The following is a 23,601-nucleotide window of genomic DNA, read 5'->3' on the forward strand; positions in this document are numbered from 1 at the left end:
GAGGAAAAAATTGAATATTATAATTTTAGAATATCTAACTGTGAAGATACACAGAATGAAAGCGTTTAAGGTCAGTGAGAAGAGGAGGATTGGTTTGAGAAGATATTGAATTATTTGGGTAGATTTGAACAATTTGGGGCAATTATAATGTTGAAAGTTAAATAAACCTTGTGGAGAGAGGAGTGTTAATGTATATGGAATTGTACATATGGTCGATTTGAATATGTTATTATTGATTATGCATACTCAATGTATCAGCCGCCTGGGGGGTTTCACTGTTGGGTTTTGGTTGTTGGTAAAAAATAATATATATATAAAAATTACGGCTGAGAAATGTTGGAGGGGATGCTATAGGGTGTCCCTCTTTTCATCCCCCCTTTTGGGGGGAGAGGGGGTCCCAGGCAAACCCCACATTCCCCCTACACACCCACAAAAGACACACATCAGTGGAGTGTAATGCCACACAAATACTTTATTGGACACTGGTGGGTCATCTCTCCTCCCACAAGAGACAACAATCACATCAAACTTATAAAAGATGGCAACACACATCCTTCTGGCAACTTATTTCCCCCCTCCTCCATCACCCGAGGTGGGCACTACCCAATAGCCGCTCAGCCCCTTCCACTTTTTCTCACTGAGGTAGCCCCTTCCCCAAATACCTTAATTCTGAACCGCTCATTCCCGGCGAACGCTACACCCTCCAACATCCAGGGACTTGGAGCTTCAGCAGACAGGAGTCAACACAGTCTGCAGGGAAGCCATCGCCAAGCCCCAAGGTGCAGCGTGCTGACAAAACCGGGCTTGCTCAGAGCATGTCCCGTGGATTTAAAAAAGGGACTTGCTTGCGCATAAAAGGGACTCAGCTGCACAACCCTATCCTGATGTGCGTTTGCTCAGATTTCACTTGGTTCAGGCAACCGGGCTGACTCCTGACTAAAAATGCATACCGTATTTTTCGCTCTATAAGATGCACCAGACCACAAGACGCACCTAGTTTTTGGAGGAGGAAAACAAGAAAAAAAAATCTGAATCTCAGAAGCCAGAACAGCAAGAGGGATCGCTGTGCGGTGAAAGCAGCAATCCCTCTTGCTGTCCTGGCTTCTGGGATAGCTGCGCAGCCTGCATTCGCTCCATAAGACGCACTCACATTTCCCCTTACTTTTTAGGAGGGAAAAAGTGAGTCTTATAGAGCAAAAAATACGGTATATACTGTAGAATGGGGGCCCTCTACCTAACTCGGCGTAGGCAAGTTTGCAAGCGATCCAGAGACAGCACTCCACCCTGACAAGCGCTTGAAACTACCTTACACCAAACTGAAGATCCACCTTGCCCAGGGCTGTCTGTTCTGACTGGCAACAACTCTCCGCAGACAGAGACTTTTAAGTGGAGGTGCTTTGGGGGGGGGGCGCGTGTCGAACCTGAGACTTTCGGCATGCAAAGCATGTGCTCTGTCACCAACCCAAAGCTCCTCTTCCTCCTCCCAGGCTGAAAGCGGAAAGACTTGACTCCTCGCTAAAAAGGCTGGCAAGAAACAAGGCCATGAGAGTTGGCAGTGGGGCATTTTTTGTCATTGTTTAAGTGTGCAGGGCTCCAGACTACGGGGAAGATGGGCTTTCGAACCTAGTAGCTCCGACTTCTAACAAATCCCATGGACCCCAAGGTCAGGTGTTCATAAACGCACTCTGCACGTGCTTCCGAGGGCCTTCCCACATTCCAGGCCTCCGGGTGAAATCTTGAAGGCAAGGGTGTCACAACAGGATTTTCCGGGGGGGGGGCAGTGCACCGTCTATAGATGGGGCCGGCTGCCCTACTTGCAGCGAAAATAAATAAATAAATAAAGCAAGGCCACACGTTCTCATAGAAGTTGCACGGAATCAAACCTGAGTTCAAAAGAGAGAGTGAACCTCTCTCTTTGCCCACAAACTATTGCTTTTGAGCGGGTGCGCCGCTACAGCCCAGTTGCAGCTACAAGGGCAAAACAAAAAACAAAAAAACTCTGGGTTACTCAGGTATCTATCCAGAGTAATGAATCACTTCTCTACCAAGAAGGGTAAGAAGTCCCTTCACCCCTAAGTCTGAACCCTGAGAGAAAATCTAAAGAAACACACATACCTAGTGAAAGCCCAAAACCAGCTTAAAAATGAACCAGCGAGTACCTTCTCCATTGACTTCCTGTGCCAGCTTGAAGCTGGTTTTGGGCCTCCCTTTAGTCTCGTGCAACTTGAAAACTTACCCCTGGGACTCATAACACCTAGGACTTGTTGGCCATAAACACACGCCGAAAGGTACTGTTTTGAAATTGGCTGTTTTTAGAACATTCCTCCCGAGACCCAGACAACCAGGTTTATTTCCTACTTCAGCCTAAAGCTGCACTGGGCCCTAAGGCAGCCTTTCTCAAGCTTGGGCCCCCAGATGTTGTTGGACTACAACTCCCATGATCGCTAGCTAACAGGACAAGTGGTCAGGGATGATGGGAGTTGTAGTCCAACAACATCTGGGGGCCCAAGCTCGAGAAAGGCTGCCATAAGGGGAAGAACAGGAACTACAAATATTTATGAGTGCAAAGGATGCTCTGGGGAAGCCACACAGGAGAAAAGGGGGTTTCGTTAGACTGAGCTTTTGGGAGGAAATAAGGAATAGCAAAGCAGGCACTCCCATCTTTTTTTAACTGTCACAATATCCCCACGAAGTAGGCCAGATTGAGCAACAGCGACTTTGCTTCAGTGGGGGTGGTGAACGGCGGTTTGCGCCTGGGTGTCTCTGGCCCAAATTTCCAGGGCTCTGAACTTCGGGGGGTAAACACGAGGCCACATTGGCTCGACAGAAGCTAAGGGATGCCTTCAAAATGAAGCAATCCCTGCAGTTCAAATCACCCCCAGCCAGCATGGTCAGTGGTCAGGAATGATGGGAATTATAGTACAATAATAGGACTCCCAGCCCCGGTCTTGGAGCTGATAGCAGCCTGTAACCCACACAAGGCAAAGAGTGGCGAGATCAAGGATTTGAAGTCATGCTTCCCATTCCCAAACAGACTTGCTGTCTTGTTCGCTGATCTAACCTACTGACCCCTGGAAAGACCTAGGTCTGGACCTCCTACAATGCTAGGCCCTAAAGCGAGATCTCTTTTTCTTAGCCTCTGCTGCCCCTTGCCCTGCTTCCTGCTCTTTAAGGTGGTCTTCAGATGACAACAGGGGAGTCCAGCTATGGTCATTTCACTGCAAAGCTATCTGAGTCTCATTTCCCCCCAAAAAACCCCAAATATGCAGCAGCTATCCTTCCAAAAATCCGCACCTCTCTGGTTTTCTGCAGTGCTGTTTTCTGGCTGAAAAATGCATACAGGAATATATGCACTGCAGGTAAAAATAACACCCAAACAAGCGTATATTATATTAGTGTTGGGGTGGGGTGGGAAAATGCACACCAAAATGCTGGTGAATTTTGGCGAGGGCTTTCGGTGTGATGAATTGAGGATTGGGAAAATGAGAAACTGAAACGCACGAATTCATCCACCCTTGCTACAGCGAGAGGTCAAAGCCTTTGACCTCCCTCTACCCTGTTCCAAGACCCAAACGGAAGAGAAATGAACTGGGGAAAGCGATCCCAATAGAGCTGGTTAGGAACACTGGAAGCCATCTTAAAAATGGTCAAACCTCTGGCCCACCCAGCAGCTCTTTCTAAAGGGGAGGTCCTTTTCAGCTCTACCTGGAGACACCGGGGACTGATCCTGGGGCCTTTTTAGACACAGGTCACGTGCTCTGCTGTTGAAGGGGCTCCAACCCCGTTCCCAACACCCCAAACAGAGTTGCGGTCTGCCTTTCTGCATTCTACACAATGTCTCCGACCTAGTGGTGATCTGGGGTATTGCAGTTGTAGGATACCTACAAAAGGAAGCACCCTCTGTTTCTAAGGCAGAGAAGAAGAAAAAGAGCTCAGGAAAACCCATCCAGCGAAATATCAGCTCAGCTCTACCACATGGAGCAAACACCATGTATTTCCCGTGTGTAAGAAGACTGTTTTTCCAAACCCAAAATTAATAAATCAATATTTCTGGGTTGCCAAAGCTCTTGAGCTTTTGTGGGGCAATCGCCCTCCAAGTTGTTGATCTCCATGCTGAAAACTGTGCACAAGACAGCCCCCCGTGTAAAAGAAGGCCCCGCCCCCCATTTTTTACTCAAAAATGTTAAGGAAAGAAAGCATTCTCTTCTACATGGGAAAATACGGTCCGTAGCCAAAATCAAACAGAAACAAGGAAAATTCCTACACTCAAAACAAGGTTGTGCATACCTGAGGCCAAGGGAGAGAGCACATCTTTACAGATCAGCTTATTTGAGCTCATTCGTTTCACTTCCACAATGGAAGATTTCAAAATTGCCATCACTGGAGGTGGCCAGGCAAAAAAAAAAAGCTGATTGCCAATATCCCCGACTGCAGGGGTGACCCTCTGGATGTTATTGGGACTACAATTCCCATCATCCCTTCTCACTGGCCCTGCTGGATCACATGGTTCCCCATCACTGCCTCATCGGACCAGCAGATGCCATCTTTTGAATATAGCTAAGCACTGACACACACACACCTTCACGCCAAACACATTTAGGCAGAGGCAACAACCTGGTGACTTTGTCCTACGACTCCCCGAGACGTCAGTGGCCACATGCGGCTGGTGCGCCACCCGACACATTCCTGGGCATAGGATCCCAAACCGCTACCGCATTGGCCTTCAAATAACAAGCATAGTAAATCTGCTTTGGACACACAAAATGAGTACAGCTATTATCAACGACCTATGTACAAAAGGCTACTTGCCTCGATAGCGTGTTCTCAAATGGCTTTTCTTCATTGCTTGTGTGCATATTTTATATATATCAGTGTATTATGTGTGTGTGTGTGTGTGTGTGTGTGTATATATATATATATATATATATATATATATATATATCCAGATACTCATATGAAACACAGCGAATATACAAAAAGATTACTTGGTTAGCGGAGAGTGTGTTTCTATCTATTTACAGTAATGCGACTTCCCCATCTCGTAATGCTCCGAGAGGTCAGACCAAGCGTGAGCGGGGGAGATATGGGGCAGCCGGTGCTTCTCTAAAAGAAAAAGGCGGGGAAAGTGTGTGTGTGTGTGTGTGTGTGGAGGCAACCGGCTCTGCGCTCCTGCCTGCTTCCCATCTGCTCCGGGTTTGCTCCCGTTAGGAGCCTATTTCTCTGCTTCCTGCAGCCTCATTTGGATGAGAAAAACGCAACCCAAGAGTGAGGGTGCATAGAATCACAGCTAAGCAGCGGAACATGGGTAGAAGCCGAGTGGAGGTGAAATGGCAAGCTGGGATCAACCAGGTGGGACTCCTGGCTCCGAAAAACCTCGCAAGGTCCAAGCGTTCGAGCCAGGAGCCCAACACCTAACCAGCTTGTTTGCCCAAGGCAGGCAGCCCAGGTGGACCCTGCACAGAGACCATATGGACTAGGAACCTGACTCTGTTAAGTTACCACCCTTTGGCACATGCTGTTAGCAAGGGGTGAAAGTGGTAGGTTTGGGTCAGGGGGTGGGATAGCCCTTGGCCCCTTGACATGTAAATGAAAAAAGGCCCTCCAGATGTAACCCCCAGAGGAGGAGGGAGGGCGGGCACTGGGTCTGCAAGGTGGCACAGCACAAGAGAGGGCGGCAAGCGAGGACCAACTGCGCTGGCAGTGATCTGGCAACGTGAACACTCGACTTTATCAAAGGCCTTCACAGCTGTGGTGCAAAAAGGGACACCGAACAAAATCACACACACAAAAATCACACGCGTTATATTGGGCAGATTCCAAACTAAAAAAAGAAAAGACACAAGAGACAAGCCGGCGCCTGGGCGCTGGGCGTTTCAATATTGCAGCAGCGCCCTCTGGCGCCACCCAAGGCAGCAGGAGAAACCAGAAGGGGACCCCTGCCTCCCTCGCACGGCCTGGCAGTTGGAGCTGGCAACCGAAAGCAACGAACGGGAGTTCCGGCAAGAGAGGGCAAGCGGCGGCGGCCGTTACGGCTTCTTCAGCTTGCCTTCCTTCACCAATCGGTCGTTGAGCTGGCACAGCTGCCGGAGGAAGCCATCGTTGGGGCCGATCTCCCGCTTCTGCCGGACAGTGCTGACGGCACTCTTGACATCCATGTTCTGCCGCAGCATGAGGTAAGCGATGACCAGCGTTGGCGAGCGGCTGTAGCCTTCGCGGCAGTGGACAAACACCCGGCCTAAGAGGGGAAGAAGAAGAGTTTGGATTTGATATCCCGCTTTATCACTACCCGAAGGAGTCTCAAAGCGACTAACATTCTCCTTTCCCTTCCTCCCCCACAAAAAACACTCTGTGAGGTGAGTGGGGCTGAGAGACTTCAGAGAAGTGTGACTGGCCCAAGGTCACCCAGCAGCTGAATGTAGAGGAGTGGAGACGCGAACCCAGTTCACCAGATTACAAATCTGCAGTGGTACCTCAGGTTAAGTACTTAATTCGTTCTGGAGGTCCGTTCTTAACCTGAAACTGTTCTTAACCTGAAGCACCACTTTAGCTAATGGGGCCTCCTGCTGCTGCCGTGCCGCCGGAGCCCGATTTCTGTTCTTATCCTGAAGCAAAGTTCTTAACCTGAAGCACTATTTCTGGGTTAGAGGAGTCTGTAATCTGAAGCGCATGTAACCTGAAGTGTATGTAACCTGAGGTACCACTGTATTGCTCTTAACCACTACATCACACTGGCGGGGAAGAAGAGAAAAGCCGGTGTAGTCGCGATATGTGACAACTGGGGGCTCATGGAAGTTATATGCAAGTTTGTGTGTGTGTGTGTGTGAGTGAGTGAGTATGTGCAAAATGGAGTCCTTATGCTAAGGGGGAACACACAGAATCACAGAATTGTAGAGTTCGAAGGGGCCACGAGAATCATCTAGTCCGACCTGCTGCAACGCAGCAATCTTTTGACCCAATGTGGGGTTCAAACCCATGTCCCTAAGATTAGCAGGCTGCAAAAGAAAATGGGGTCAGGAGAGACAGAAGAGAGAGTCTGAAGGGAGAAGGTGACAATCTGCCACCCACCATTTTGATAGGGTATCAGAGGAAGCTGTCTTCCTCCAAGTCCTACCATTGGTCCATAGAGTGCAGTATTGTCTATCTCCATTGGCTGCTGTGGGCAGGTTGGACACAGAGGAACCACCTGAGAAACCCCCAAGGGAAGAAGGCTCAGAGCCCGGGGTGTGGTGGTGGGATGACCATGAGTGGTCAGAGGGAGCAGGCTGGGAGGAGGAGGTGTCAGAAGCTGGAGAGGAAACAGGGCTTAATGAGAAGGGAGAGTTTGTGGCAGAGAGAAGTCCAGAAGCAGAAGGAGAGTGGGATGAGGGAGGCCAAGAGGCAGAGATGAGTCAGGCTGGTGGAGGGTCATGGGGGTCTCAAACCCTCACTTTTCATTAATTCAGACAGGATTTAGGATGTCTTAAACAGGGACATTCATAAATTATGTGTAACCTCCAGGACAGGAATAAAGGTGAAGGGACCCCTGACTGTTAGGTCCAGTAGTGGCCGACTCTGGGGTTGCGGCGCTCATCTCACTTTATTGGCCGAGGGAGCCGGTGTACAGCTTCCGGGTCATGTGGCCAGCATGACTAAGCCGCTTCTGGCGAACCAGAGCAACGCACAGAAACGCCGTTTACCTTCTCGCCGGAGTGGTACCTATTTATCTACTTGCACTCTGATGTGCTTTCGAACTGCTAGGTTGGCAGGAGCAGGGACCGAACAACGGGAGCTCACCCCGTTGCGGGGATTCGAACCGCCAACCTTCCGATTGGCAAGTCCTAGGCTCTGTGGTTTAACCCACAGCGCCACCTGCGTCCCTTTCAGGACAGGAATACATCCCTTTAAACCTGATGATGAACTGAGACTGGGATAGGTTTTCCTCATTACAAGAAGGTGTTAGGACTGTTTGGCTTTGGGGGAAGAAAGAAAAAAAATCAGCCACGCTTGGCCGTGCATTTACATATTAACTTTTCTATTTATACTTTTTCTTTTCTTTTTTGCAAGCTGCTCTGGGTTCTCACTGCGGATGAGCAGAATAGCAACGCTTAAATAGCAAGAACAAATAACAAGAATTCCAACACTCCAGGGAACTCTCACTCGCCCACAGAGTCCAACTGGCTTTCTTTGTTCGGGAAACAAAATCTCCTTCGAGGTGTGGGAAAAGGACAAACCGTCCAGGCTGTCGCTATTTTCGGGTGGGATCCAGTTACGAAATTGCCCGAAGAGGAGGGCTTGAGAAGCTTTGCCTCCGGGGGAACGAGAGCAAACCACATGTGGGCCGCACAGGAACACGTTAAGCCACAAAAGGGAGTTGGACTAGATGACCGTCGGGTTCCCTTCCAACTCTACAATTATGAGATTCTATGAGTCTTGTGTCTCCTTGAAGACTACGATGGCATAAATCTTTCCTGGAAACTGGCTCACAAAAGCTTATGCCACAAGCCAGCCAGCCCCCCCCCCCCCAATTCTGGTTCCCTCCAGATTCTCACATTGTTTCAGAAGGCAAAAAGATTGTTAGATTCGCTTTAAAATGTGAACACAATCAAATTTATAACCCAGGGGCCAGCAATTTTTTTCAGCAGGGAGCCAGTCCACTGTCCCTCAGACCTTGTGGGGGGCGGGACTATATTTTGGGGGGGTGGGGAACGAACGAATTCCTATGCCCCACAAATAACCCAGAGATGCATTTTAAATAAAAATACACTTTTTACTCATGTAAAAACACCAGGCAGGCCCCACGAACAACCCAGAGATGCACTTTAAATAAAAGGGCACATTCTACTCATGTAAAAACATACTGATTCCTGGACCGTCCACGGGCCGGATTTAGAAGGCGATTGGGCCGGATTCGGCCCCCAGGCCTTAGTTTGCCTACCCCTGTTCTAACCCAAACCTAACAGGGAGAAAGGAATGCTGAAGGTTAGCAGGTGCCAGTGCCAGTTTGGAAGAACTCTGTATGTAGAGGAGGTACCCACTGAGCTGCCCGGGGACTTGAAAACAACTGCGCCGCGGATTCAAAATATGAATGAATCAGCAACAGCAGATTTAAACAGGCTGTCAAACCGCAAGCAGTTGAAAGCCAAGACCCGACTCTTCACTTCGTAAGAACCTAAGTGGGCCTTCTCGGTGGTGGCACCCACCCTGTGGAACACCCTCCCATCAGATGTCAAAGAAATAAACAACTACCTGACTTATAGAAGACATCTGAAGGCAGCCCTGTTTAGGGAAGTTTTTAATGTTTGATGTTTTAAATATTCTGTTGGGAGCTGGCCAGAGTGGCTGGGGAAACCCAGCCAGATGGGCAGGATATAAATAATAAATTATTAATTGATGATGAAGATGATGATCAAGCAGCCAATGGCCCATTGAGTCCAGCGTACTGGTATAAGCCAGATACTTATATGGGAAGCCTTGAAGCAGGATTTGAGCAGAAGAGTTGTCTCCCCTCCTGTGGTTTCCAGCGATTGTCATTCAGAAGAAGCATTGCTGCTCCCGCCTGCACAACCCAGCTCAAATATATAAAAGCACAGAATCCACCATCAATCTGAAAGCGATCCTCAGCCAGCAGACAAAAGCTGTACTCTCGGTGAGAATAATGGGGTATACTTTACATGTTTCTCCTGCTAATCCTCCCACGCTGCCCCTCATTCCCTTCAATTCATGTCCCTTAAATTCCGCACAAACACACACATACCGTATTTTGTGCTCTATAAGACTCACTTTTTCCCTCCTAAAAAGTACAGTGGTGCCCCGCAAGACGAATGCCTCGCATGACGGAAAACTCGCCAAACGAAAGAGTTTTCCGTTTTGGAGGTGCTTCGCAAAACGAATTTCCTATGGGCTTGCTTCGCAAGATGACAATGTCTTGCGAGTTCCTGCTGGTTTTTTCCCCTCCCCCCCTTTTTCTAAGCCGCTAAGCCGCTTATCAGCTGATCCGATCAGCAGATAAGCCGCTAAAAGCCGCTAAAAGCCGCTAATAGCGCTAATCCGTCAATGGGCTTGCTTCGCAAGACGAAAAAAACGCTAGACGAAGAGAATCACAGAACGGATTTTTTTCGTCTTGCGAGGCACCACTGTAAGAGGAAATGTGTGTGCGTCTTATGGAGCGAATGCAGGCTGCACAGCTATCCCAGAAGCCAGAACAGTAAGAGGGATCGCTGCGCAGCGATTCCTCTTGCTGTTCTGGCTTCTGAGATTCAGAATATTTTTTTTCTTGTTTTCCTCCTCCAAAAACTAGGTGCGTCTTATGGTCTGGTGCGCCTTATGGAGCGAAAAATGCGGTACATCCTGGAGATGAGAATGATCACAAAAATCCAAATTGACAAGGGACTAAGAGGCCACTGATCCGGACCAGCCATTCCCAAACTGGTGTCCTCCTGCTGTTTTTAGACTTACAACTCCCTGATGCAGCAAGCAGGACACCGGATTGGTTCAGACTCTCCAGCCCGCCCTCCTTTGCGCTCAAGGCTACCATTCAACACAAAGAGCAACCAAACGCATCTGTAAGCAGGGGACAGGGAAATAGCAAGGGAGGCCCATGGTGTAGCTTGGCCCGCAGAACGCAGCAGAATGCAGTTCAGCAGGACAAGCAGTCCATTCCCATAGAGGAGGAACAGGTTCTTGCAGCTGCGACAGGTGACACTCTCACCATCTTTCTGTGCCAACGCCTTCTCGATGAAATCGGCAGCTTCCTCAAAATAGCGGCTGAGGTTGAACTCCTGGGTGTCGTTGGCCTTGATGCCGTGATAAGTGATGCCTGTGCCTTCGTAGAACTCGGCATTGGTGTTCACGTGCATGAAAGACTTGCCTTCCGCCGCGTTCAGGATGTGGGTGATGCCCAGGCGTTGCAGGCGCATAACATTCTTGGCTATGAACCTGTAACGGGAAGATTGAGTCATGTCATGTGTCTGTGTGTGTGTGTGAGTGATTATTATTACACTTTCTATTTTACATTTTAGAACATTCACTTAAAGAACCTTAAAATATCAATGACTTCCCTTCCTCTCTTTCCACGGTTCATTTTGCACAACATAAATACCTGCGTATTTTATACAAGCTAACCAGTCAGTATTCCATTATTACACCCATCAAAACTTATTTACACTGTTGAATTTATCTTAATGCTGCCAGTGTTTTCAAACAAACAAAATTGTCCTTCATATATTCAAATAAACATTTCCCAATCTTCTGTAAACGTATGCTCTTCTTGTTCTTTTATCTATATATGTTAGGTCCGCAAGCTGCACATGTTCCATCAGTTTAAGTTGCCAATATTCTTTAGTCGGGACTTCGCTTGTTTTTCATTTTTGGGCTAACGAAACATGAGCCGCAGTAGTGGCATACATAAATAACCTTTTCTGACACCTGGGAATTTCCATCTGAGTTACCCCCAACAAAAAGGACTCTGGGGTTTTTGGGGGGTTGTTTTTTTTTTTAAAGTATTTTTGTAAAGTATGCAGGGATTTATGATATGTAAAGGGATACGGGTGGCGCTGTGCGTTAAACCACAGAGCCTAGGACTTGCCGATCAGAAGGTCGGCGGTTCGAATCCCCGCGACGGGGTGAGCTCCCGTTGTTCGGTCCCTGCTCCTACCAACCTAGCAGTTTGAAAGCACATCAAAGTGCAAGTAGATAAATAGGTACCACTCCAGAGGGAAGGTAAACAGCGTTTCGTGTGCTACTCTGGTTCACCAGAAGCAGCTTAGTCATGCTGGCCACATGACCCGGAAGCTGTACGCCGGCTCCCTCAGCCGATAAAGCGAGATGAGCGCCGCAACCCCAGAGTCGGCCATAACTGGACCTAATGGTCAGGGGTCCCTTTACCTTTACCAACCGTTTGAACTGAGCCATTGGCCTAAAAGGTCTTAATCCACAAACCCCATAGAGGACAACACACAATTTTGTGCTGAAAGCAACAGTTCTGGAGAAGGGCGGCCGGGGGCAGGGAGAGAAGAGACCTTTCTTGCCCATCCCCAGAGAGGGCCATAAACTCCTGCCTGCTTTAAATCTGGAGCTCATCCTAGCAAGTCTTGTAACATTACTCCAGCCGCCGGATCAACATTACCCTCTGCAAAATATTACACTAGCAGAGAGAGAGACTGTTTGTCACCAGTGAGAGAAATGCCAGAAACCTTTTGGTGTAAAAGACTGGCTTAAGGGACAGAAGATTTGCCAGAGTGTAGAAAATTCAGATCTGTGGCTGAGGAGAATAGGTTCCTCAACCAATACATTGTGAATACACACAAAAAGCCAAGGTAGCCCATGAATTATAGAAATCTATTACACAAACAAAACTTTGAAACGATTTTTTTAAAAAAAATGATCAGAGCCCAGTGGCCAATAGATTCATCTTCATATGCAAAGGCCCTGAACAAAGTGGATATAAAAATCAATTAAAATAAAATAACATGTGCAGTTGCATGAAACAAATATTTCCTCAAAGCCAATTATCTGCAGCCAGATGAGTTTCGACTAATCCATCTTCTTTAGTGGCAGATAAAGAATGCCAAACACCAGCAAGAGGAGGAACCCAGAAGGTATAATCATATTTAGGATAGGCCACGATTGTAACGGCAAAAATCCAAAGCATTAGATGTAATAATAATAATAATAATAATTTATTATTTGTACCCCGCCCATCTGGCTGGGTTTCCCCAGCCACTCTGGACGGCTTCCACAGAGACCAAAAATACACTAAAATGTCACACATTAAAAATTTCCCTGAACAGGGCTGCCTTAAGATGTCTTCTGAATGTCAGGTAGTTGTTTATCGCTTTGACATCTGATGGGAGGGCGTTCCACAGGGTGGGCGCCACTACCAAGAAGGCCCTCTGCCTGGTTCCCTGTAGCTTTGCTTCTCGCAATGAGGGAACCGCCAGAAGGCCCTCGGCACTGGACCTCACCGTATCCGGGCAGAACGATGGGGGTGGAGACGCTCCTTCAGGTCTACTGGGCCAAGGCCGTTTAGGGCTTTAAAGGTCAGCACCAACACTTTGAATTGTGCTCGGAAACATACTGGGAGCCGATGTAGGTCTTTCAAGACCGTTGTTCTGTGGTCTCGGCGGCCGCCCCCAGTCACCAGTCTAGCTGCCACATTCTGGATTAGTTGTAGTTTCCGGGTCACCTTCAAAGGTAGCCCCACGCAGAACGCATTGCAGTAGTCCAAGCGGGAGATAACCAGAGCATGCCCCACTCTGGCAAGACAGTCCGCAGGCAGGTAGGGTCTCAGCCTGCGTAGACCTTGTAGTCTTCAAAAAAGAAGCATTGGTCAACCCCCAGAATCCCAAAAGCTTGTTTTCACACAGAATCATATAATTTGGAAGGGAACATGAGGGTCATGTAGTCCACTCCCCCTGCAATGCAGGGATCTTTCACCCAACATGGGGTTTGAACCCACAACCCTGAGATTAAGAGCCTCAAGCTCTACTGACTGTGCTATCTCCCAGGTGTAAAAACACCATTGTGTGGTTTACAGCAGCCCTGAGATGTAGTGTGGTATTAAACCTCTACTGCAGGACTCAGCTATGTTAGTATTTTTTAATGCATTATAACACTGTGACATCAGACGGGGCTGTAGAGTTCGATCCTTCGGCAACATGAATTCCTGTTATGAGCTTTACGACGCCTTTCCCTGAAATGTTTTTTTTTATGTGTCTAGATCCAGCCGAAGCTGAGAGAATGAAGTAACACTGCAATGTTGTCCCTTGAGCTTATCTCTCAACATTGTAGGTTGGGCTGAGAGTCTACAGTGGTACCTCGGGTTAAGAACTTAATTCGTTCCGGAGGTCTGTTCTTAACCTGAAGCACCACTTTAGCTAATGGGGCCTCTTGCTGCTGCCACGCCGCCGGAGCATGATTTCTGTTCTCATCCTGAAGCAAAGTTCTTAACCTGAGGTACTATTTCTGGGTTAATGGAGTCTGTAACCTGAAGTGTCTGTAACCTGAAGCGTATGTAACCCGAGGCACCAGTGTAACAATTGTAATTTCTGACTTATTTATAGCATTTTTGTTTCCTTTGTGTAGATTCAACCATAGTTTGTACATCATTATTATTTTAGCAAAGGGACAGATGAGGCTCATCAACCTGGGAAGGCAGCCCATCTAGGAGGAAGAAAACTCTGATCCTAAACCTCTGCTGCCTTGTGGGATGTTTTCAGGAACAGAAAAGGCTAAGGTGTAAACCCTACACAAATCTGGAGGAGAAGAAGAGGAAAAAGAGGAGGAGGAGGAAGAAGAAGAAGAAGAAGAAGAAGAAGAAGAAGAAGAAGAAGAAGAAGAAGAAGAAGAAGAAGAGGAGGAGGAGGAGGAGGAGGAGTTTGGATTTGATATCCTGCCTTATCACTACCCAAAGGAGTCTCAAAGCGGCTAACTTTCTCCTTTCCCTTCCTCCCCCACAACAAACACTCTGTGAGGTGAGTGGGGCTGAGAGACTTCAGAGAAGTGTGACTAGCCCAAGGTCACCCAGCAGCTGCATGTGGAGGAGCGGAGACGCGAACCCGGTTCCCCAGATTACGAGACTACCGCTCTTAACCACTACACCACTCTGGCTCTTTAGAGTCTTTAAGATGGTTGGATGGCGCCTTGTACGCCTCATTCCAGCAACTCCTGCAGGCAAACATATTGCTCTGCTTTCCTTTGGACCACATCAGCGAGGCCGATAGGGGGGGTCTTGTCATCTGGGCAGCCCAGGAACTCCCTACACACTGACCAGGCTTGTGCCCCAGAGGCACACTCCATGGTCTCTCGAGACAGACGGATGCCAACAATTTTAAGGGGGAGTTCCACAACAGAGGTGGGGAGCCTGAAGTTTTCGGAAGATGCTCCCCACTCCAATCTACAGAGGGGGAAACTGCTGGAGGATGTGGTCCTATTTACAAACAGGATTTGCAAATGGTCCCCTGAACGAGTTAATAATTTTCAATAGTTCACGACATGGCGTGTGGGGGGGGGGAGACGAAGAGGAGGGGTTGTGTTGCTCAAGGATAATGACATCTCAGGTCCACGACATCCTCACCCCACCCCACGCGTAGCAATGGGTGTGCTATCAACAGCAGGAGAAGGAAACAGCATTCTCCAAGCATGCTGGGAAATTGCAATGTCCCTGCAAAAGAAAAGAACTTGCATATTGCAGGAAGAAGGATCAGAACCAAAAGAATTCTTATTTGCATCAGCCACTGGCCATAGCAATAAAGGAAAAGAAAATGTACTGAAGATAGAGGTAAAAACTTAACGATACAAAATACATTTGGGAGGTTTACGTCAATAATCGAGTAACAATGCACGAACAAGTGTGTGGCAGCAGTGCATCTACTGCACAAAAACAAAAGGGCCTGAGAAGAAATATGCATTTTTTTAAAAACCAGAAGCATTTTTACTTGGTATTATAGGTCAGGACATTAATAGGCAAGATGTTAAATTGTTTTTATATGCAACAACTGCGGCAAGAGTATTGTTAGCCCAGAAATGGAAACAAGAAGAAATTCCGATGAAAGAAGAATGGCAGATGAAATTAATGGACTATGCAGAATTGGGCAAAATGACAGGAAGGATTCGAAACCTGCAGGACCAGAGATTCACAGAAGATTGGAAGAAGTATATGAATTATTTGAAGAGCAACTGTAATCAACAAATTACGCTAGTAGGACTACAAGAAGTTTTGTCAGGAGAAATATATGAAGTGTTACAAAGTAGAAAAAGATAGAGATATTGGTTATGAGTTTGAAATGTAATAGGAAAGATACGAAATGCATACTGAGAGATTAGATTGGAAAATTTTCAGACAGGATTGATGGAAGTAAAAAATTTGAATAAGATGTAAAAGTTTGTTTAATTACTGTTGAAAATGATATGTTAAAAAAAACTAATAAAAATTATATTTTAAAAAAAGAGAAGACCCTTTGGGTTGTTCCTTAGGACCATACATAGGAACAAAAGTGTTGAGGCATCCTCAATTACACCTTCATCTAACCTTCAGATTTTAATTAAGACTCCTTGCTCCCGTCTTACCTATTTTTTCTTTCCTTTTTCTTTTTGCAGACGCTGCAATTCTGCATCCTGAATTTCTAGTTCAGAGCAGTCTGACCTTTTACTTCGACTTGTATTAAAATGCACAGAGTTCATTGGTGCCCTGCTTAGTTAGCGCTCCTGTATCAATGACCTTGTCAGCATTTATACCAATCAATGTCTTCTCCAAACATCTTCTTCAATGACTTAAAAAACAACAACAAACATTTCTTCCTGATTTAAAATATATAAAGATAGAGGAAACTGGATCTGCACTACCAAGTATCGCCAATGTATTTCATCAAATTCTCTCTTCTCTTAACTGAGAGAAAGTGGTCCACCACTGTGCTGAAAGGCCAGGGTTCAAGTTCCCTCCTCTGCCAAATACTCACTGTGTGAGCTTAGGAAAATCAACATGGTCACCTCAAATGTGAATCTAACTCACAGACGTCATGCCAAAGAATAGTTAACCATGGTTTGGAGCAATGTTTGACTTGACAAACCACGGTTTTCAACCTACCAGCAAACCACAATCAGAAACCATGGTCTGGAGTGAGTTTGCAAACCACTGCATTGTGTTGTTGTTGTTGTTATCATTATTTTTATTAATAAAATTTCTATACAGTGGTACCTTGGAAGTCGAACGGAATCCGTTCCGGAAGTCCGTTCGACTTCCAAAACGTTCAGAAACCAAGGCACGGCTTCCAATTGGCTGCAGGAAGCTCCTGCAGCCAATCGGAAGCCGCAGAAGTTGCGTTGGATGTTCAGGTTCCAAAGAACGTTCAGAAACCGGAACAATCACTTCCGGTTTTCAATCGTTTGGGAGCCGAAACATACACATACCAAGGCGTACAAGTTCTGAGGTATGACTGTACTGCCCTTCATCTAAGGATTACATAGCAGTTTACAATATAAAAACACAAAAATGTATACCACCATAACAAACAAAACCACCTCCCTCCAGTTTAAAATGCCATAGATTGCTTAATTAGCCAAAGGCCTGGAAAATGAGGAACAAAGATGCCAATCGTGTTTTGCATGTTGTCAGACTCAACAAACCAAAGGGCCGTTGATCTGCCTCGAGGCTGATGCAACAAGAAACTGGAATACTGATCAAGATGATCACGGAAAACAGGCAAGTAGTCTAAAAATGGTTTGCCTGTACATTTCCATGCTCAAACCAGGGTTTGGGTTATTACCGTATTTTTTGCCCCATAGGATGCACTGGCTCATAGGACGCACCAAGTTTTTGGGGGGGGAAATAAAGGGGGGGAATTATTCCCCCCCCCAGGCGCTTGTGGGGCCGGCAGCAGGGAGAAGCGCTCTTCTCCCCGCCGCCCGTCTGCAGACCAGGTCCGGGGACAGCGGGAAGACGCGCTGCGCCTCCCCGCTCTCCCCGGAGCTTGCGGGGCTGGCAGCGGGGAGAAGCACGCGTCTCCCCGCCGTCAGCCTCCAAACCACATCGGGAGACAGGGGGATGGTGGCGTTCCGCCTCCCCGCTGTCCCCCGACCTTGTGGGGCTGGCGCTGCGGCTCTCCTGAAGCCTGCATTCGCCCCATAGGACGCACACACATTTCCCCTTCATTTTTGGAGGGGGAAAAGTACGTCCTATAGGGCGAAAAATACGGTAACTACAGTTAGCGGTATGCAAACCACCGTTGGGCATGGTGTCAGGTTATTGTTAGAAAGGCACAAAACATTTTGAAGTGCTTTGGAAATTAAAAGAGCAATGTAAAATAAAAAGTGGCAACTATGTCCTGAGGGTACCAAGATTTAAGAGCACATGAACGTAAAAGCATCTGCCTGCCCACGGCTTCCAACACTGCGCACATAAGACCAGACCTTGTGCAGCCATTATGACCTCTGGGTCTTTGCTGGGATGGGGAGCCTGTGACCCCAAAATATTGTTTGACTCCAGCTGGACCCCATCTGGAGGGCCTCTCACCCTATGTGCTCACAGACAGGGATTAATATCCCCATTCGCATAAAGGTACACAGCACCAGCAGAGGAAGACTTTCCTTCTTTTCCAGCCACAACCGCCAACGCCTCAAGGTAATTACAGGATCTTACGGGATAATCAATCCCTATTCAAGTAGAAGCTTGGCAAGTAGAAGCCTGAAGGGGGCAAGCTGGTGCCAAGGGCAATTTCCCAAATCGGGCACCTAGTGACGTTAATCATTCCCCCTTGGACACTGCATGGGCTGGCGCTGCCAGAGTTAAGTGGACGAAAGCCCACTGACATCGATGGGCTTAGAAATGCTGACTCTGCAAAGGAGAGGTTTGCTGTCTCACAATAGGGACAGGTCTTCCTTCTGGTCAGTTACAGTTATGCTTCCTACAGCTGGCATAAATGGCAATGGCCGGAGTGTTGGAAAGTCATATATAAGCTTGCAAAAACGGAACTCCACAGCGTCACCTGGTGTCACAGAGTTATAATGCCTATATACGACGCATATAAAGTGCTTTTTCTTTGCTGATGTAAGCTGAGTCCGGTGTCTGACATAAGGATGGAACTGTGTAGAGGCATTGGCTGGCTTCACAGTTTTTCCCACATTGTGATTTTTACATAGCACACAAACACACACACACCATGATTGGCGATATATTGCCAGGTCAAAAATTATGAAACCCGTATCGCAATATGGACTTCAAACCGGTTTTGCACAATATATTGATATATCTCCCAACCCAAAACATATAAATCCATATGTATTCATATAAATATTGCCTGACATTTCTGGATGACAAATCTAGGGCTGGGTTAGAGTTGATCTGTGGCTAAACCTGTGGCCTACGAGCTTCAGCAGCTCAGTCCAAAAGGTCTGCTTAATGTTTGGTGGTTCTTTATTTGAAATTCCTCCATTGCAGGGAGTTGGGTGACCCTCAGGGTCCCTTCCAACACCACAAATCTACGATTCTACGACGTTTGCCTCTGGTTGAACTGGTTGAACTGGAATAGGGCTACACATGGCCTTTTCACAAAGGTGATCCAGGCGCCATTCACAGGGCACCCCAGCAAGTACTATAAATGGAGGGCTAAACTGAGGCCTACGCCTGCAGCGGAACGAGGCGGGAAAGCTCTGAGGTGATGGAATGAGCAGGGGGGCAGCCATTTTGAAATGCAACCCCCTGCAATGTAAAAAGCTCCCTGACAGCAGAAGGATGGACGAGCAAAGGAAAGTTCTAGTCAGCCCCTTATCTGCTCTGCTGATTTTCTTCTTGTAACAAGTTTTGGTTTGCTTTAAAATAAAAGAAAAATGTACGCGAGCATTCATATCCCTTTGCAATCTGAAGAATTACATTCCATCTTGTCACTTCAGGATTTTTCATCCCGCTGTATGGATAGATACAGGCCTCAACTCATACCCTCCAACATTTCTCCAATGGAAATAGGGACGTCCAATAATAATAATATCAATAATGATGATGATTTATAGCCCACCCATTTGACTGGGTTGCCCCAGCCACTCTGGGCGGCTTCCAACCTATATAAAAATGAAATTTAAAAAATGAAACATTAAAAAAACCTTCCTTATACAAGGCTGCCTTCTAAAGGTTGTATCCACTTGGCTTGGGGGGGGGTGTCGCATAACTCCATACCCTCCAACATTTCTCCGATAGAAATAGGGACGTCCTAAGGAAAATCGGGACATTCCAGGATCAAATAAGAAACTGGGGTGGCTTTTGTAAATCTGGGGCTGTCCCTGGAAAATAGGGACACCTGGAAGGTCTGCTAAACTTACAAGGGAAACCATGAGTCGTTTTCAGACTCCGGATTGCAAATATATAAAACCTGCCTTCTTACTACAGTAAGCCAGCTGGCCTAGAAAATGCCACAGTGCTGTTTTGGTATTTACAGGTGACTTTATGGGGAAAGGCCAAAGCTCAGCACTTAGAGCGCACAAATGCAGCAGGTTCCAAAGACCAGCCCAAATTTTAAAAATCCCAAGAAGGAAGAATGAAGAGCGAGTGGCTTCTCTTCCTGTAGCCACTGCCAGAGCACTTTCAGAACATCACTGTTTTTGAGCGGGATTCAATCAGATGCCAGCAAATTTGGGCTGTGCAATTATGGTGGATCGGGAGGCCCTTGCACAGCAAACCCACTTTCCCAAAGGATTGGACCTTTTGCAAATAATGAGAGGGGAAACGTACTTGCTTGACGCAACGCCAGCTAACCTTCCCACAAATAAATCAGAGGTCATTTGGAAGTGGCCCCAGTCAGTGAGAGAGAGAGAGAGAAAATACTGAGCTGGGCAGCCTAATTTTATGGCTGTGCCTTGCATATAAGCTCATGCGTTTCCAAATACGTAAGGCGGCGACACACCCAAACCTACTTGCTTTCCAGAAAATCCAGGCCGCAAGGAAGGAAGATGGTGCTGGCAGAAGGTGAAAAGGGGGCTTATTTTAGGGCAGAAACGAGAAACCAACTCCCATCAGCCCCAGCCATCATTGCCAATGGTTAGGGATGATGTAAATTGAAGTCCAATTACAGCTGAGTTATTGACTTGACTTGAAAGGTTGGGAGGCAGCATAGCTGAGTTGGTTACAGAATGGTGCTCTTAACACCAAGGTTGCAGGTTCGATTCCTGAATGGGACAGCTGTGTTTTCCTACATTGCAGGGGGTTGAACTAGATGATCCTCAGGGTCTCTCCCAACTCTATGATTCTGTGATAGTTACGTCTTACCAGTTTCTGCAGCCCCAGCAGGCGCTGTGATTCTCCGGCAGTTTGGTTTCTCCCCCCGAAAGGCATACTTCATTGTCTCTCGAAACAGATGCCCTAAAGTTTCCTCTCCAGATACGTGCACAGAAAGACTGGGGCCAATTCCTACCCTATTAAAAGTGTTTAATGGGACCTGCAAATCTTTACCATCTTCCAAAAGTTAAGAGCAAAGAGCAGGTTGCAAAGCCCTGACGGAAGCCAAGGTACATGCCAGCCAACAAAGCTTTCTCATACAATTTACAGATACGAGGAAGGCAGAAGTCAGGGTTTTTGAAACATCACTTGTAGAAACATCCCAGTGCTTAGTCCTAAGGAGATGCGGAGGCAGCCGCTAGTGCAACAAACAGAGTTTAACTTCCTGGAACAAGATGTCAAAATGGTTTACTAGCCACCAAGACTATCACTGAAGTTTGGTTACTTGCACTCAACCTGTTCCAAAGATCTCTCCCTCCCTCTTCTCTCACGAAATGGAAGTATACCTGTTTTTATTTGGCAGATTGTGGACTTGGTTTTACCCACCAGTTAAAGTACAGGGCTTCCCCCAAAGAATACTGGGAATTATTGTTTCTTAAGGATACTGGGAATTATGGCTCTGTGAGGGAGGAGCTACAGTTACCAGGATTCTTGGCAGGGGTGTTTTAAATGTGTGGTGTGTACACAGCCACAGAATACATTTCTCTCAACATGACATGACCAAATCTCAGGGTTGAACACATTGGCGCAACCAGGATTTATGTCAGGGGTTCAGGATTTATGTTGGGGGGGGGGCAGATGGGCCAGAGCCAAGCTATCTGTGACGTGATGGGTCAGTTAGTTCAGTATTCTTATTTATTTACTTGATGGCAGGGGGGAGCTTCCCCCTTGCGTTGAACAGAAGGTCCCATCTTCGATTCCTGGCATTTTGAGTATCTGAAGGATTGCGGGAGATGGAAAAGGCTGAACCTGAAACCCTGGAGAGCTGCTGCTAGTCCGAGTAGACAATATGGGTGCAGATAAGACCAAGTGCATATCAAATCAGCTTCATATATCTGTGCGTAGCAAATTTAGCGTCCCAGAGTCTCTCGCCTTTGCTTTGCCCTCCATCGGTTTGACAGGGGCCTGGGTTCCAATCACCTGCAGGCATTTGGACAAGCGGCAATCAATTGCCTTCCGTCCCCCAAACTTTAACATGGGAGCAGCAGCAGCCCTCCAACCCGGAGGACAATGAACACTTAGCTGCCCCACAGCCCTAAGAGGAGGTTCAACTATACGCACGATGACGGCAACCAAACCTGTCAACTGTAATAAACACCACGCGGGGGGGGGGGAGGAGTGGAGGTCCCTAGCCCTGTCACTGGAATTAGGGACCTTCCCCTCCCCGCGGTGGTAGAAGGACTCATTCTCTGCCCCCCACCCCTTGCATCCCACCCCCACCAGCAACGTCCTCCCCGTTTTGCAGCCCACCCCGCCGTCCTCAACCTGACCCCCCCCCCTCGCCCCAGTTTTCATCTGTCGCTCTTTCCCAGGCCTACAGACAGCCTCATGGATTGGGGTAGGGTGTTCTTGCTCCCCCCCCCCCGCACCAACCGAGGAGGGGAGAGCGGTGGGGGTGGGGGGTTGAGGTTTGGGGGAGAAACTCACGCGTTGCCCACGTGGATGCGGGGCGCCACCTCGTTGCTGTGCGCGCTGGGGAGGCTGTAGCAGCCGCTGCCGTTGGCCAGCAGGTCGTTGAGCTCTTCCACCGAAATCTGGAACTCTGACATGGCTCGCTCGCCCCGCCGCTATGGGCAGGGCTGCCTCCCCGCTCCTTTCCCCGGGCCCGGCCTGATAGGAGGGGCCGCGATCAGCTGGTGCGCGCCGGGCAACTCCCAGCGCCAGGCCGGGAGGAAGCGGACGAGTTCGTGCGCCCTGGGCGCACCGCCAGCAAAGCGCGGCCGCCCCCAGGACCCGTTTTCCACCCGCCACCTCCCTCCCTTAGGCCATCGAGAGCGCGCCCAGTTGCTCCATTCGGGAGTCACCGATTTGCACCGGCAATCACACACACGGGCCAAAATAGCTTTCCTCCCGTTTTTGTTTTTTACTCCGGATCCGTTAAATCTTGGTGCTTATGGTTTAAAGCTACAGGTGCCCTCCTGAATTCGAGGTTTGCGGGAGAGGGATGGGTTCTCTCTCTCTCGGCGGGAGCGAAAAACCCCCAACTCTTCCGCCTTGAGACAGCTTCTCATGCTCCGGAGGCGACTTGGGCCTCCTGCTGGCCCGGCTCCGAATCAAAGCTTAGCTATATGACGACCTTCCCCTGCTCCGGATCTCTTTGGTGCGGGTAAGGTGGGGGGAATCCCGCTTTTGAGCCCCTTCTCTGCGCCAACGCGTGGCTGTTAGTCCCAAGAGAATCCTTGCCTTCTCGATTTCTACAGGAGCAATCAATACGAAATTCAGTCTGGGTTTTTAGCCGCCGTGGAAGCCAGGCAATGGATCTCAGTGGTTTAAAATACGTTTAGGATCATAGCCTGAAGATGGGATCCTGTGCACTCATACGTGGGTGCAAATCCTGTAGGAATCAGTGCTATTTCTGCGAAAACTCCATCTGGTGCCTAAAAAAATATCAGGCACAGCACTTCTTAGATCCCCTATATCGGAGCTGGGGAACCTGTGGCCTTACCGACGCTGTTGGACTCCAACTCCCATCAGCCTCCGCCAGCAACGTGGCCAATTGTCAGGGGATGATGGGAGTTGCAGTCCCGCAATATCTAGAGGTCCCCGGGTCTGGGCACACTGCGCTATACGTCGCAGGGCAGACAGACTTCACAGATATATTTGAAGGTTAAACCGTGATGCTGAACGTGGGCTTGGGAAGTGAG

The 23,601-nt window shown here is 48.0% G+C and overlaps 2 protein-coding genes and 1 long non-coding RNA gene across 7 annotated transcripts in view; 1 reads left to right on the top strand and 2 right to left on the bottom strand.

Moving 5' to 3' along the window:
- Nucleotides 1-454: 454 nt before the first annotated feature.
- Nucleotides 455-4,879, bottom strand: LOC310690830. Its single transcript, XR_014518174.1, has 2 exons — nucleotides 4,085-4,879; nucleotides 455-2,753 (listed from the first exon to the last, which is right to left on the bottom strand). It is a non-coding gene; the product is annotated as an uncharacterized lncRNA (long non-coding RNA).
- Nucleotides 4,880-5,776: 897 nt separating this feature from the next.
- On the bottom strand, nucleotides 5,777-22,867 carry DUSP3 (dual specificity phosphatase 3). Its single transcript, XM_083470349.1, has 3 exons — nucleotides 22,385-22,867; nucleotides 10,688-10,914; nucleotides 5,777-6,235 (listed from the first exon to the last, which is right to left on the bottom strand). Exons 1-3 carry the CDS (start codon nucleotides 22,504-22,506, stop codon nucleotides 6,027-6,029), a joined length of 558 nt encoding a protein of 185 aa, XP_083326475.1. The 5' UTR covers nucleotides 22,507-22,867; the 3' UTR covers nucleotides 5,777-6,026.
- The window catches only part of LOC310690654 (uncharacterized protein), a 44,700-nt gene continuing 43,103 nt past the window's right edge, over nucleotides 22,005-23,601 (top strand). For 4 of the 5 annotated variants that reach the window (XM_083470057.1, XM_083470060.1, XM_083470061.1 and 1 more), the window contains exons 1-2: nucleotides 22,005-22,044; nucleotides 22,862-23,063. In XM_083470057.1, coding sequence (XP_083326183.1) covers nucleotides 22,020-22,044; nucleotides 22,862-23,063 — 227 coding nt within the window. In that variant the 5' untranslated portion in view covers nucleotides 22,005-22,019. Of the gene's footprint in view, nucleotides 22,045-22,276; nucleotides 22,296-22,861; nucleotides 23,064-23,601 lie in introns of those variants that run through there. The other variant, XM_083470058.1, reaches the window with a different exon arrangement.

Source organism: Podarcis liolepis (genome assembly GCF_965112155.1).
Source record: "Podarcis liolepis genome assembly, chromosome: 13".
In the NCBI taxonomy this organism is placed as follows: domain Eukaryota; kingdom Metazoa; phylum Chordata; class Lepidosauria; order Squamata; family Lacertidae; genus Podarcis; species Podarcis liolepis.